This window comes from Moschus berezovskii, chromosome 25 (assembly GCF_049115385.1).
Source record: "Moschus berezovskii isolate FMDL1 chromosome 25, NW_MosBer_1.0, whole genome shotgun sequence".
Lineage (NCBI taxonomy): Eukaryota > Metazoa > Chordata > Mammalia > Artiodactyla > Moschidae > Moschus > Moschus berezovskii.
In genome coordinates, this window is record NC_142484.1 from 5,335,974 (window position 1) to 5,351,803 (window position 15,830).

The following is a 15,830-nucleotide window of genomic DNA, read 5'->3' on the forward strand; positions in this document are numbered from 1 at the left end:
TGCAGTGGCTTCTCTTTGCAGAATTCAGACTCTAGAGCAATAGTTGTGAAGCACAGACTTAGTTGCTCCAAGGTATGTGGGATCTTCCTGGACCAGGGATCGAACCCATGTCCCCTGCAATGGGAACACGGAGTCTTAACCACAGGACTGCAGGGAAATCCTGTTTTTCATTGCTGGTATACAATAAATCTACTGACATAAACTTATTTTGCTTTGGGGCAAATTGTTAACTTACACATTTTAGTTGACTTTATGGTGACTGAGACATTCTAGGTAATTGATCATACCTTATGCAAATAATGAAAATTTGTCTTTAAAAAATACACTCTGTTCATTGCTCTTCTCTCATTCTTTTGACTAGAATAATGTTCATCAAGATCTCATCCATGATCTCTCTAGGAACAGCGCTAATTTTTAAAAAATCATTATGTATGATGTAGGATGGGGTTTCCCAGCCAGCGCTAGTGGCAAAGAACCCACCTGCCAATGCAGGAGATGTAAGGAACTTGGGGTCAATCCTTGAATCAGGAAGATCCCCTGGAGAAGGGCATGGCAACTCACTCAGTGTTCTTGCCCGGAGAATCCCATGGACAGAGGAGCCTGGCGGAGTACAGTTCATGGGGTTGCACAGAGTGGGACACAACTGAGCAACTTAGCACTCATCACAGCACATGATGTAGGCTAATAATCTGAGATAATTATTCTGTATCATATCAAGTCAATATTCTTCTATTTCTAGTTAACTGAGTTTTTAATGCAGCTACATTGCTGCTAAGTCACTTCAGTCGTGTCCGACTCTGTGTGACACCATAGAAGGCAGCCCACCAGGCTCCCCCATCCCCGGGATTCTCCAGGCAAAACGCTGGAGTGGGTTGCCATTTCTTTCTCCAATGTGTGAAAGTGAAAAGTGAAAGTGAAGTCGCTCAGTCGTGTCCGACTCCTAGCGACCCCATGGACTGCAGCCTACCAGGCTCCTCCATCCATGGGATTTTCCAGGCAAGAGTAGTGGAGTGGCTTGCCATTGCAGCTACATTCCGTTCCGTTCCGTTCCGTCGCTCAGTCGTGTCCGACTCTTTGCGACCCCGTGGACTGTAGCCTACCAGGCTTCTCCGTGCGTGGGATTCTCCAGGCAAGAATACTGGAGTGGGTTACCGTTTCCTTCCCCAGGGGAACTTCCCGACCCAGGGATCAAACCCGGGTCTCCCGCATTGGAGGCAAACGCTTTAACCTCTGAGCCACCAGGGAAGCCCAGCAAGTGTATATTTAACTTTATGAGAGACTGTCAGACTGTTTTCCAAAAGGCTCTACCATTTTGCATTCCCATCACCAATGTGTAAGAGTTCAAATTGCTCTGAATCTTTGCAGATACTTGGTAGTTTTGGAGGGACTGGGAAGGAGGACAAGGGGGTCCCCAGGGTGCTGGTACTGACTTTCTTATCTGAGTGGCTACACAGGGGGTTGTTAGTGAAAATTCATCAGGCTATAAATCTGTACATATTCTTTTCTGTACGTATAATGATCCTCAATAAAAAGATTTTTAGATATCTTTGAATAATTTCGCTAAATTAGTGATGTGTTGAAATTTAAAATGTGCTTTTTTAAAAATTGAAAAAGTCAGTGTAAATCTGTAGCAACCTGCTTTTGTAATCTCTAAAAAAAATTTTCCAGCTATCCATAGTAAATATCTGAAAGGCCAATTAATATTTCTGAACATTGCAACTGACAGGTCAGCAGGATCAATCCAATAATGTGTATATAATTATATTCCTATCCTCATGAATTATCTATTTTTATTCTAAAAATTCTCACAATTTCAATGTCCTCAATTTTGTGTTTGGAGTGTAAAAATGACAGTAAAGTATAGAGCGTGAGGGGAAGTATTGGTCTTGTTTTCTTCCCTAGGAGCAATGGTTTGGCATTCACTAAGTCCGCATTCATGGCAACTTTATTAAGCATAACAACCACAAGTCATGAGAATCGACTGTAGGATAAACTGAGGCACAGAGTGGCTAAGCCTCTTGCCCACTGTCAGTCAGCTAAAAAGTAAAGAAGCCAGGATTTGAAGCCTGGCAGTGCTACTCCACGGCCCTAACATTTACATGGGGATCTCGCATGGCCTTACATTCAAATGACATTATAAATCAACAGCTAAAAGGACCAAGCTGAGTTTGTTATTTAGCCATTTCTGCATAGAAAGAACCCAAGGGCATCTGTGCCCTGAGTCACAGCATGAGGATTTACGCTTATCCTTCCTTCTCTGTCTTTAATTCGTCCGCTGCCATCAGAATCAGCTCGCCTGGCCTGCTTTATCGCTCACAATACTCTGCACAAGCAGTAACGTGGTTCCCAGAGCTGTGCTCAGTGGACTCAAGGTGCCAGGTGACCCCAATCCACTGAAAGTTGCCAAATTCCCCTATGAGAAAATGAGTTTCCCTGTATTCTGGACCACCCCAACAAGGTATTTCCACTGCTGTCTGAAACCATTTCCTTGCAACATTCTAGACTGGGGGTTTGCAAGCTTATTCTGAAGGGCCAGGCAGTAAATATGTCAGGTTTTGGTGGGCCATACAGTCTCTGCGGCAACAACTCAACTCTGCCCTTGCAGCACAAAAGCAGCCAGATAATATATAACAAAGCGGTGTAATGATATTCCTATTAAAGTTTACTACAAAAGCAAACACTGGGCTTCCCTGGTGGCTCAGTGCTAAACAACCTGCCTGCCAATGCCTGCCTCGGAGCAACAGAGTAGCTAAGCCCATGCACTATAACCATGGAGCCTGTGCTGAGTCCAAGAACCACAGCTGCTGAGCCCACGTGCAGCAACTGCAGAAGGCCATGTGCCCTAAAGCCTGTGCTCCACAATGGAAGAGGCCATGGGATGAGAAGCCTGCACGCCACAACCAGAGAACAGTCCCTGCTTGCTGCAACTAGGGAAAAGCCCTCGCTGCAACAAAGACCCAGCACAGCTAAAAATAAATAAGCAAATAAAATTATAAAAGCAGACTGAGGGCCAGCAGACCCTGCTCTAGACCACGAGCTCCTTAAGAAGGAAGGTTGTGTCTTATCTTTGTAATTTCAGCCCTAGTGGTAAAAATTGTTCCAGTTTTGCCAAAGAGGAAACAAAACACAGGATCACAGAAGCTGACTTTGAGGAAGGCAAGCACAGAACTATAACTGGTTGCTTGAGTGTATTTTCACTTGTGAATTGAACAGAGATGTTGCACTTTTCCCAACTAGTAGAGCTAGTTGGGAAAATTCGGGGAAGGCAATGGCAACCCACTCCAGTACTCTTGCCTGGAAAATCCCATGGATGAATGAGCCTGTAGGCTGTAGTCCATGCGGTCTCGAAGAGTCGGACACGATTGAGCGACTTCACTTTCACTTTCATGCATTGGAGAAGGAAATGGCAACCCACTCCAGTGTTTTTGCCTGGAGAATCCCAGGGACCGGGGGAGCCTGGTGGACTGCCGTCTAAGCAGCAGCAGTTGGGAAAATTACAGCAAACACAAAGCAAAGGAGCTTGTCTTCATGAACCCTCCCATCTGGTCTACATCTCAGCAAACCTATGTCTTTCAAAGTAAGTTCTACACCACCTGAAACCATGGGGTCCTGGGCGGTGCCACCACTAAATTGAGTTTCGGGTGCTCCCAGGGCTCATAGCTGGCTAGCTGACTTTGTCGTCACACACCCCCAGTTTTCTGTGGCCCATTTAGTTTCTCAGCCCAGGGCCCTGCTGACTGAAAAAAACATACAACCTACAAGTTGAGAATTATATTTTATTTGGCAGAAAAAACTGAAGACTTAAGCCAAGGACACAGCATCTCAGAAAATTCTGAGGTACTGCCCCAAAGAGGTAAGGGAGGAGCCAGGAGATATAGGAGTTTCAGCAACAAAAACCAGGGAGGTGGAACATCAAAAGGTTGCTGTTAAAGAAAACCAGACATCTCAAGTCAACAATTTAGTGCTTTTCCATGTATTTGGGTGCTGTGTTTAGTCACTCAGTCATGTTCCACTCTTTGCAACCCCATGGACTGTAGCCTGCCAGGCTCCTCTGTCCACGGGATTCTCCAGGCAAGAACACTGGAGTGGGTTGACATGCCCTCCTCCAGGGGAATCTTCCCAACCCAGGGATCAAACCCACATCTCCTGCATTGGCAAGTGGATTCTTTATCTTTCAGGCACCAGGGAAGCCCATACATACAGGCATTTCTTTTTAAAATATTCTTTTCCATTATGGTTTATCCCAGGAGATTGGACACAGTCCTGCTTATCTATTCTAAATGTAATAGTTGACATCTACCAAACCCGAACTCCCAGTCTACTCCCTCCCTCCCAAAGCCTATTTCTTTTTTTTTTTCCAAACACTAAACTTTATTTTTTTTAATTGGAAGATAATTGCTTTACAGCGTTGTGCTGGTTTCTGAGGCACAACAGCACACTCCAGCCGTGTGACAGTCACTCAGTCATGTCTGATTCTGCAACCCCGTGGACTATAGCCCGCCAGGCTCCTCTGTCCACGGGATTCTCCAGGCAAGAACACTGGGATGGGTTGCCATTTCCTACTTCAGGGAATCTTCCTGACACAGCGACTGAACCCAGGTCTCCTGCATTGCAGGTGGATTCTTTACCACCTGAGCCACCAGGGAAACCAAGTATATACATACATCTGTTAGGTAGGTAGAATAGGGAAAAGGAGTCCAAAATGGCGGAGGCCAAAAGACAAGGAAGGGAAAAACCCGCGAAAATAGAACAAAGGAAGGTCCGAGGACCGGAGTGAGGACCTCGGGTAAAACAAACACTCCTGGCTGGCCCAATTTACATAGGGCAGGCCCAGGGGCGGGGAAAAAAAGCATATAAAAAGAGGAGCCAAAGCTAGCTCTCTCTCTCCACCGCGCTGGGCAGCTGTTCTCTTCGTGTCTTTGGACCGACGTGCCCTCACGCCTCGAAGATGGATTTTCCTGCTGTCTTCCAAATAAAGTAGAGCTGTAACACTGATTTGTCTAAGAGCTATAACACGGTCCATTCGAGACCTGAGAGCTAGAACACCGTCTGTCCACGCCCCGAGAGCTGTGACACGCTGACGGGGCTTTAATGTCCGTCACTCCAAATTTTTATCATGACGAGACAAAGAACCGAGGAACATGCACACGAGTGTCACATCCAACACCTCTTCCCTCACAGTTCAGTTGGTAAATCATCTGCCTGCGATGCAGGAGATCCAGGTTCCATCCCTGGGTAAGGACGATCCCCTGGAGGAGGGCACAGCAACTTAACTCCAGTATTCTTGCCTGGAGAATCCCACGGACAGAGGAGCCTGGCAGGCTACAGTCCACGGGGTCGCAAGAGTCGGACATGACTTGGCGACAAAACCACCACCACCAATACCTCTTGAGCCTCTGTCTCACCCCTCAAAGCCTATTTCTAATGAAGGTCAAGTCCCGTCAGCCTTACTCTGTACTTCATTCTGCCCCACTGTTATTCACGGCTCACAATTAAAGAACATTCTGTGAGCCTGTTTCAGCGTCTGTAAAACGGGTGCGAAGCGTGTCACAGGGTTACTGCTGAGTAAAATCACTGAACCAAGTTCAAGGCTTGGCGCGTGCAAGCGCTCAAGACACACGAGTGGCCATCTCTATTACTTAGTCCCAGCGCTGGCCCCTGGGCCTGGACAAAGTCTGTGGGATGGTGGCACAGCCACGCCGCCGAGGGAGGTCTGAGATGACCCTCTCCGAGACCCTTGGCCGGACAGGGCGGTGCCCCTGGCCAGGTGGCAGAGCCCCAGGAACCACCACTTCCGGCAGAGACCGGTCCAAAATAGCCACTTCCGGCCGCGCTTGAGGTGTAACCTGAGCAGCTCTGCGGTGGGCGTGGCCCGGGTGCGGTCACGCCCCTCACTTCCGGCTCGCCTCCGGCAGCGCCACTCGTTTCGGGGGTCGGGCTCCGGGGTCGTCCAAGGCTGCCCCGCCCACCCCGCACGCCCTCCCGTGACGTCACCTCCGGGGCGGGGCGGGGCGGGGCCGAGCTGGGGCGGCTGCCCTGAGCGGTGTTGGCATCGGGTCTCGCGGCTCCGCTGCCGGCCACGTCCCCACGCCGGACCGCGGGCGCTTCCCCCCCCGCCCGAGGGCCGCCGGGCCGCCGCAAGGCCTGCCGCGCCCGGGTAAGCGGGCCTCCGTGCTGTCCCGGGGAGCTGTTGTCACTGCTGCCTGTACCGCCTTGGGGGCGGAGAGGGGGAGGTGGGGTGCACGGGGCACTCGAGGGGCGGAGGAGGGAGGCAGCGACAAGATGAATGGGGGTACGGAGTGCACACTGGTGACGACTGGAGGCGAGGAAGGAGAGGAAGGATCGGAAGAAGTCAGCTGGGGGAGGAGCGGGGATGGGGGAGCCCAAGAGGCAGGAGGCAAAGGGGGCCTTAGGAGGACCCCGAACCAGAGGAGAAGAGACGCGGTCGGTCTAGTTTTGGAGTGAAGGAGGGAAAGTTGGGACACACCCGGATGGGTGGGGAGCTTAAAAGGTCCTGCCCGGCCCAAGGCTGGGCCCCAGGAAGTGTTCCCCTCAACGACAGAGCTGGCTCTTTCAGGCGATCCAGGCCTCCCCCAAGCCCTCTCTACCTGGGAGGGGGGTGTTTATACATTTCTACTTAACCTGCTTGCTTCCCCCACGTGAGTCTGGGTAGCCGCTTAGGCTTTGCCATTAGCTGTTAAGCTAGTTTGAGGAACCAGCAACCACATGGTTTGCCATAAGACATAAATACTTATTTAGAAATCTGCCTTTAATAATGTTTTTTTTCCCCCTCCCTGGAGGAATCGTCTCTAAAATTTCAATACAAATGTTCAGCTTACAGGCCAGATTTGCCCGATGGACAAAGGAATGTGGAATTTACCCACATGGCCAGCAAAAATTAGGCTCTTGATCAGCAATTAGCGTCATACCCAAAACTCCAGAAGCCTGGAAGGAAGCAATATAATTAAGATGCTCTCCAGTGCTCCAGGTTCCCATCTGCCGCAGACACACAACCTTTGGAACCCAGGGCAATGTCTAAAGACACAAAACCACACGCCTGTGTTCCTTGGGTTCTGATACCAAAGTTTAGCCAGGTGACGCATCAGGACAGATGTCTGTGGTTTGCCCTGTGTGTGTTTCCGCAGTCCCTATTCCTTGGTGTGTGTCATTTCTCCAGTTTGGAGTCACACTGCCACTGCCGCTGATAAATAAGTTGCTAGTGTGATGGGCTGTGGCAGGTAAAACTTGTGTTGGGCCCAGGAACCTGTGTAAGCCAGAAAAAGGAATTAAACAATTTGGAGTCTGATTTCAGGTAGCTTGCATGCAGCACCCTGTATATCACAGTTTCAAAAAATCAAGCCAAGATTGAGAGCACAGAAATCGGAAGCAGGGGATGTTGAGAGGCAGCGCAAAGTCAAGGACCGGAGAAGGATGATGAAGTTGGCGCCCAGGGCCACGTCTGAGGGTGCCTGGCTCATGCAGTGTTGCCTGGCTCCTGTCCTTTTCCTGCACAGCTCGTGAGGAGCTGAGCCCTGAAAACGAGAACTCTCAACACCAGCCTAACCTGTCTTTCCTCCTGGCCCGCTCTCCTACTTAACACCATTTCCTTCCTGCTCCAAGGGTCTCTTTCTGAAACCTTAACCTGCCCAGTCTTTCTACGCCAGATCATGAGAATAACTGGCCAGACCCTCCTTTAAGGCTCACTAAAGCATCACTGACCCAATGGACATGAGTTTGAGCAAACTGTGGTGAAAGACAGGGAAGCCTAGTGTGCTGCAGTCCATGGGTTCTCATAGTTGGACACGACTGAGCGACTGAACAACACCAAAAACTTCTGCAGGGGAAACCAGATAGTAAGTCTTGGTGATGGTTTCTCCATCGGGCTTCCCTGGTGGCTTAGATGGTAGAGAGTCTACCCGCAATGCGGAAGAGCCGGGTTCAATCCCTGGATTGGGAGGATCCCCCAGAGAAGGAAATGGCAACCCACTCCAGTATTCTTGCCTAGAAAATCCCAGGGATGGAGGTGCCCCGTGGGCTACAGTTCATGGGGGTCACAAAGAGCTGGACACGACTGAGGGACTTCACTTTCACTTTCCATTGTGAGCCAACTTCGATTAGCGCAGGTCCCGACAGGGGACTCTTGACATTTAGAATACGGGATTGGAAGGTGGGGGCCGTACCATGCCAAAGGGATGAAGTCATGGCACAAGGGCCTGCTCTTGACTCTGCACAGCGGCCAATCCCTGTCTCTGGAGCAGTGATCACCAGAGCACTGGCTGGGGGACGAGGCGGTGACAGGAGCCGTCCGAGGTGTCCTGAGAGACCCGTGGAGTTCCCTGAGATAGCTTGAGATGTGCTCCGTGAGCACGCACATCTCATGTGTGTAGCTGTGTGTGTGGTTGCACACACGCACAGGTATGATTGTACGTGTACACCTGGGGCAGTGTGCGTGTGTGTGTTGCCTTGTGTACATGGATATGGGTGCATGAGTGTGACTGCCTGTGCATGTGTGTGTATGTTGCTCAAACCTTAACTGTGCACCAAGGCCAAACAGCTATGGAGACAGCCATGGAGGAGAAGGAGAGAGTGGCTTTCTTAGCTTGCCATGCAAAGAGGGGCACAATAGGCTAGGGCCTCGAGAACTGTGCGCCCTTCCCTGGTGAGTAGCGAGAGGTTACAGTCAGGCAGGGGGATGTGATAAGGAACAAGGCAGTAACTTCTGCAAAGTTTCAAAAGGGTGAGGTTGCTGACAAGATTAGGGTGTGTGCAGGGTGGGCCCGCTCCTAATCTTGATGAATCTGTCAGGTCCATTAGTCTTGCCTTGGGTTTCATCCTGTGATTAGCAACTGTGAGGCCATTCGGAACTGAGAGAAGGTCATGGAGTCTGGAGTCTTGCCTAGAAGAAATGGGGGAACAAGAAGATCTGTGTGCCCAGGAGCTCCACAGGGTCCTGGTTGGCACACGTGCACGTGGGTGTCTGATTGTGAGCCAGCCAGTGGTGGTCCTCGGGCATCACCACCTACTCATGTGTGCCACTCTTGAAAGTGGTGAATTTCTTGCATCTCTTCCTGAGTGTGTATCAGATATTCACCAATGACAGAATGCTGGTTCATACCTTTACAACTGTATTCTGGACTTCTCTGAAGTTTTGCTTGTCTCCTAGGAAAACGCCTCCCTTCTCACTGGATATTACCCCCTGCTTTTCCTAAGGAGCACTTACTCTTTTTCAAACCCTAGATGCATCTTTTACCAGAGTGGAGAATCTGCCTGGATCCTACCTGCGCTGTAGAGCGTGCCATGGCCTGGGAGTGCCCTGCAAAGCTGCCCTCGCCTCCCACAAAGCCAGACCTCACCCTGCGAGCCCTCAGTGCCAAGCCCTCAGCTCTCCAAGGAAGATGGCCCAGCCTGGGAGTGCGCCCTGAGCAGCTGCCTCTCGTGAGTGTCCAAGGCCCGTGGGCAGGGCCACCTGCTCAGTGACAGGACAGGGAGCCCAGAAATGGCCCTGTGGGGGCTTTGCAGGGTCAGGGTGGGCAACAGAAAGCACGAACATCAGAGGGCTGAGCCATCCAGTGACCGGGACGCCTGGCCAGTGGCACTGCACCGTCAGAGCCTCTGCCTTCTCTGGTGGCCCCAGACAGGGCTCCCCAGGTGGGGATGGGAACCATGTGGTTCTCTGGCCATCTTCTGTTTCTGGGAGGTTCCCTCTAGGCTTCGTGTAGTGACACCATGAGACTGTGGGAGCCCCTTGGGGTGCTGCATCTCAGCGATGTGGGGGCAGAGGGGGCCTCTCGTATCAGAAGGGGCCCTGGGAAGAGGCCGCCTGGAGGCCGTCCCTGGACCAAGAATGGGACAGTCTACATCAGTTCCAGGGTGAGGAGCTGGACGGAAGGAAGAAATCTGTTCAGGCCCCTGAATCGGTTCTTCTTGCTTTAGCTGGAACGTCAGCTCTGAAGCTCAGTGAAGTCCCAGAGCCGGGGTGGCCATGTCCCGCCCACTGCCTGTCTTTGTAAATAAAGTTTTATTGGGACACAGACACACCCATCACCCACACCTTTGCAGACTTGAGTAGCCAAGACAGCCCATATGGCCCACAGAGTCTGAAATATTTGCAATCGAGCATCTCACAGGAAAAAAGCTTGCTGACCCCGCTCTTGAGGTTCGTAGTGAGCGGGCAGTGGAAGGCCTTAAGGCCCAGGGTGCACTCTGGAAGCCCTGAGATCCAGGGTTCAGACAGGCAGCATGTGGGGCTCGGTGTGGGGGTACTCTCCATGCACTCGCTGGGTGTGACTGGCCGAAGAGAGAGCCATTTCAATACATTTATTTACGGAGAGTCCAGCTGCGTCTGTTCGGCCGCGGCGGGTGGGGGTGGGGGTGGTGTGTGCACTCTCTGTGCCTGAAACCTCCCTGGTTCAGTCCTCACTCGTGACATTGGTCTGTTTCTTCTCCGCCCACCCCACCCCCACGTGTTTCTGTCGGAACAAAGGATGCCTTTCGCACTCGAGAGCGCAGATGCGAGTCTGTGGTTGGTAGGGCCCGGGGACCTTTTGACACCTGTAAGACTCCAGGAACCCTGACGGGACGGTTTTGGCAGGAAAGCACACCATGAGGCTAAACTGAAGTTGGTGACACTTGGTTAGAAGCCGGGGGTGGGGAGGTGGAGCATAGCCTTCCAGCAGAGTTTGTGCTCTAAGGGGATTTTTCCAGTCCTGGGGCCACCTTGCAACATCCCCGCTGCTCACAGGAGGCAGAAAGCCACTCCAAGGGGCCCCTTTATGCTGCACGGGGGCGGGCGGGGGACTGCAGGTCTTTTACGCGTCTGGTGGAAGTGGGTTCATCCAGGAGGGGCTGAGGGTCAGACATGGAAGGCTGCTTCGCCATGCTGACAGCTTACTGACGAAACGTGTTAATGCGTCTTCTGTTACCTAAACATCGCTGTTCAGTCACTCAGTCGTCTCCAACTCTTTATGACCCCGTGGACTGCAGCATGCCAGGCTTCCCTGTCCTTCACCATCTCCTGGAGGTTGCTTAAAACTCCTATCAGTTGAGTCGATGATGCCATCGAACCATCTCATCCTCTGTCGTCCCCTTCTCCTCCTGCCTTCCATCTTTCTCAGCATCAGGGTCTTTTCCAGCGAGTCGGCTCTTTGCATCAAGTGGCCGAAGTGTTGGGGCTTCAGTTTCAGCATCAGTCCTTCCAATGAATATTCAGGGGAACATTTCAGTATTCACTTCCCTGACAAATCGCCAGCCACAGGCTTTAGTTCCTGCCAAAATCACTGGTCAGTAAGCTTTGGAATTATCCTGGGAGAGTAGGGGTTTAAGCAGCGGAGGCAGGGTGGGCTTTGTGGGTTACAGAAATCTCTCTGGCAGCTGTGGAGTGGCAGATGGCGCAGGGCCAGGATGGGGACGCTTGAAGGTGACTCCCGGGGCTGCTGGGAGGCCAGGAAGCCAGCCCGGCCGCTGGTCCATGAAGAGCAGCACTTAGCATTGTGCCGGGCGAGGAGTCAGCACGTTTCCTTCAGGGCGACTTGAAGGCTCCCTTCCAAGATGCTCTGTGGAACTCCAGAGCATTGTGCTGATGGCCTAGGGTGCCTGCGGGCAGGACTGCTTGTGGGGGGCGCCCTCAGGGGCCCCAGTCCCCTTACTTGCCCCCAGACACCAGCAACCTGTGCTCCGCCTGCCCTGGGCCTTCGTGGAGTGCTGGGTTGTGGGACTAACCCAGGGTGCACACAGCTGGGCCCCTGTCCAGGGAGGGCCCAGGCCTCGCGGGTGACCACGTGGGACTCCGGCATTTGGGCGGGGCTCAGAACAGGCTCAGGGCCCACCCAGGACCAGCAGGGCATGAAGTGACGGGCCCCTCAAGGCTACCAGGCCCCTCGGTTGCCCTGCAGCAAGGGACGGGAGAGTGCTGGCACGTGGGAGAGACCGGGGTGAGTGTGGGGAGACCCCCGTGCGCCCGGGAAGCCTGTCCTGGCTGCGCCCAGTGCCAGTGCTCGTTCTGCTGACGCTCAGCTGAGGCGGGGACCCTGAGTCCTTGCAGCTGCACCATCATGCTCAGCCGCCCTCTGTCGCTCACCGTGGAACCCCCGGCCAGTCTCTCGGCCTCCTCGGGCCTCGCCCCCTCCCGCCTGCACTGCCCCCCCCCAGATGGCCGTCGTCTGGAACCCCTGTGTGTACCTGTCACACCCTGCCTTGGTCGGACCCGCAGGGCTCCCATCCCCCCACCCCCAAATCCGAACAGTGCCCTCCCCTCTCTAGTTTAGCCCCAGGTCTCACCGCACAGTCCCCTGGTCCCCGCTGTCATCACCGGCCGCTCCCCCCTACTCACCTCCCCCACCCTTTTCCCAACAGGTGGATCCCATCCGTCTTTCAGAACACGGCCCAGGTGGCACCCCGCCCCAGCCCCCACCAGCTGAATTCCATGACCCTCTAAGCCCCGCAGCACCCAGGCCCCTCCCACCCACCTCTGGGGCCTCCGCCCAGAGGGCCAGCCTCCTCCTCCTCCCCCTTCACGGCCTGCCCAGGTGCCATCCCCCGCTGTTTCCCCACCCTGAGTCACGCTCTGCTCTGCGGTGGCACTGGCTTGCGTTGACCACTCTTCTGTGCCTCCCTCTGGAGAAGAGAGTTGTGTGGCTGTCATCCTTCTGAGTGCACTGCCTGGCACATGAGCGGGCACTCACTTGGGGCACGCTGGACGGATGGGTGGGTGGCCAGATGACGGATGGGTGATAGCTGGCTGCTCGTGGCATCTCCCCGTGCGGTCAGCCGTCACAGGTCCTGCAGGCTGCAGGACACGTTGAGTAGGAGGACTTGGGTGATCTCGGTAACTGGAAGTCCTTATACTTTCTCTCTGCTGCTCTTTCATATTCTGAACTCTGGGGTGGGATGGTGGGACTCGTGGTAAAAGTGGGTCAAGTAGTGCTCTAAGCCCATGAAAGCAGGCACCAGGCTGATCCCTGGACACATGGCTGAGAAGTGGCATGCTCTTCCCGCATGTAGGCCCTGGGGGACATCTGGCTGGGTTTGCACCCTGTGGCCTGCTGCCGCCCTCCCTTGACTGTGACAGGGGAGCCCTTGCCACAGGGAGTTCCTGACCAGATGCCTGCTGTCTTGACTGTAGGTCCCTCAGCCAAGCAGCAGGGAGCCCTTAGCAGCCTGAGGCGCAGCCGGCTGGGAGCCTTGGGGACTGCCCAGCCTCGCTCCCGGCCCACCTGCAAGATGTGGACAGCCCTCGCTATCGTTTGGGTTTCCTCCTGGTCCTTATCCAAAAGCCTGCACACATCCGAGCATCCACGTAAGTGAGAAAGCTATGCGTCCGCTGGACGGGCCTGCTGGGGCTCTGGGGGCTGGGCTGGGAAGGCTTGTCCGGCCGATGTGGGACCCAGCCTCTGAGCCCTGCAAGGTTACTCACTGGGTCCTGCAAATGTTCATTTGTTCCGCAAACCCAGTGTTTACTGGGGAGTTGGTCGACCCAGACATCACTTGTTTAGTTGCGCTTCTCTGTGCCAGGCACTGTGCACCCCCAGAAATCTCTAAGTCCTTCTGTAAAGCCAAGAGTTGTGGCACTGTGTGAATATCCAGGCAATGACCTAGCTGCTTTGAAAACCTGGGTGTGTGTTGGATAGATATTTTTTTAATGGTGAATCACACATGTGATGTGAGACTTTGATATTTTGGGAATTGGATCAAAGGGTGAAGCTCTGAAGTCTTCCCTTGCATTTGGGGTTCAGAGAGCAAAGGAGTTTTTAAACCACAGCGCCGAGCACCCATGTGACGGGCTGCAGGCCAGAGGTGCGCAGAGAGCTAAGAGGGAAACCTGGCCAGCCCCACGGGCCGGAAACTCAGACCGGCTCCAAGTAATCCACCTGAGTAATCCACTTCTCTAATGAGAAGGCAATCATTTGTCTTTCTCCTTTTCCGACTTTTAACGGTACACAGTCCTCAACCAGACGTGGGACCATTCGGAGAAAAACTCATCCATGGAAACAACAACCGGAGTCTTGAACAGAACGGCTGAAAGAATGACCCCGGCGACACCATCTCCCGTCACACTGACCAGAGGGACTTGGGGAAGCGACCACACCTCTCTTGCAGTCACAGCAGGGACAGCACATAGGACAGAGGTGGGCACTTCGGCGGCCGGAGGGACCCGGGCCGGAGCTGCCTCCAGGGCGCCCATGCCACCCGCCCCGGCATCTGCCTGGAGGACCCCGTCCTCACCTGGCTCACGGGCGCCCGGCAACAGCACGGCGTCTAGGCCGGTGACGGCCATGCCACCCGCCACACCCACACCGGCCGCACTGGCCACAAGTGCCCAGCCCGCTGCTGCCACCCCCGCAAGTGTCAGCAGCCCCACAGGCTCACACGGTCCTCCAGGGCCCGCTGCCAGCCTTTCCACAGCCAGCCTGATGCCCTCGAGTCCCCAAGCACTCAGTGTGTCCACGCAGGGCCCTACCATCCAGGCGCCAACGCCCTGGACCATGGATGACATGGCACAGAGGCCCACACCCACTCTCTTAAACACAACCCCAAAGCCCGCCTCCCCATCTGCGGCTTCCGTGTCCACAACCATGGGCACCACGACCAAGGCCCCCAAGCCAACCGTCAGCACAGTGGCAGCACCCACACCTCACACCAGCCCGGCCCCCACGGTGGAGGCCACGACCCCCATGATGCGGCCCAGCCCGGACACAACCACGCCGGGGGCCGCAGGGCCAGGCACGACTCAGACGCCGGAGCAGGCCGAGCCTGCAGCCATGCCTGGTACTACTTCCCTGGGGCCCATCCCTGGGGACTCCAAGGTGCCACCCACAGACTCGTGCCAGCCCAGCACCCAGGGCCGGTACCTGTTGGTCTCCAGCGAGCCCCTGGCGCTGTCCTCAGTGAACAGAAGTTTCCTCCTGGCGGTGCTCTTGCTGGGGGTCACCCTCTTCATCACGGTCCTGATCCTGTTTGCCCTGCAGGCCTACGAGAGCTACAGGAAGAAGGACTACACGCAGGTGGACTATCTCATCAACGGCATGTACGCCGACTCCGAGATGTGACCTGCGGGCAGGGAGGGCACCGCGCTCAGCTGGGCCTGGGGCTGGGCTCCCCCTGCCCTCCCTTCCAGGTTGCCTCTGAGGCCAAACAAAGTGCTTCCAGATTCTTTTGGTGCAATTTAGGAGACATGCCAGATGCTTAAACACATTTAATTGCTGTCAAGATTAATTCCACGATCACTAAAGAGCGGCTGCTTTTTTCATATTTATTTTTGTAACAATCATGTTGACACGGGGCCAGCGATTCTGCCTCGGGATGGGGTGGGTAGGCCCCCCAGGGTGGGTCCTGACCTGAATTAAAGCAATGACCCCTTTCCACTCACACCGCGTCCCTCTATTTGTGTGGGCTGCTTCCTGAACCTCCACCCCGTTGCTCCCCAGGGAGCCTTTTCGAGATCGAGCGATGGTGTGAAATATTGTCGACATTGAATGTACCATGAGGTCCTGGACGTGGGCCGTGTCTGCTGCTCTCCTGGGCTTCTCTCTTAGGCCTGACCCTGTGCGAGCCTGGGCGGGAGGAGCCTCCACCCCTGAGGTCCCTGGCACCGCATGGACGTGAGCCCTTTCCTCGAATCCTCCTTTCTCGGGACCGTGACGTGGTGGACGCGTGGAGCTTGCTTTGAATATGAGCGCTGAGTGTAACACGTACACCATGTGTGAGCTACACGGTGTAACCAGGTGGGCAGGGTCTGCCCAGACCTGGCTCTCAGGGACCCCACACAGCTCACGGTGTGCTCTGGCCACGCGGGAGCCTGGGCAGGTCGTGCCGTGGGCTGTCATTTACCAGCA

General features: G+C 54.3%; 1 protein-coding gene across 1 annotated transcript; it reads left to right on the top strand.

Moving 5' to 3' along the window:
- The first annotated feature begins 5,927 nt into the window (after window positions 1–5,927).
- Window positions 5,928–15,363, top strand: C25H11orf24 (chromosome 25 C11orf24 homolog). The gene is made up of 4 exons (XM_055415338.2): window positions 5,928–6,157; window positions 9,238–9,435; window positions 13,121–13,294; window positions 13,939–15,363. Exons 3-4 carry the CDS (start codon window positions 13,219–13,221, stop codon window positions 15,042–15,044), a joined length of 1,182 nt encoding a protein of 393 aa, XP_055271313.2. The 5' UTR covers window positions 5,928–6,157; window positions 9,238–9,435; window positions 13,121–13,218; the 3' UTR covers window positions 15,045–15,363.
- The last annotated feature ends 467 nt before the right edge of the window (window positions 15,364–15,830 follow it).

Bases quoted from the DNA above. Each gene is read 5' to 3' on its own strand.
- C25H11orf24 (XM_055415338.2), top strand. From the start codon at position 13,219: ATGTGGACAGCCCTCGCTATCGTTTGGGTTTCCTCCTGGTCCTTATCC. The intron at 13,295-13,938 runs GTAAGTGAGAAA...AACGGTACACAG, and splicing joins GCACACATCCGAGCATCCAC to TCCTCAACCAGACGTGGGAC.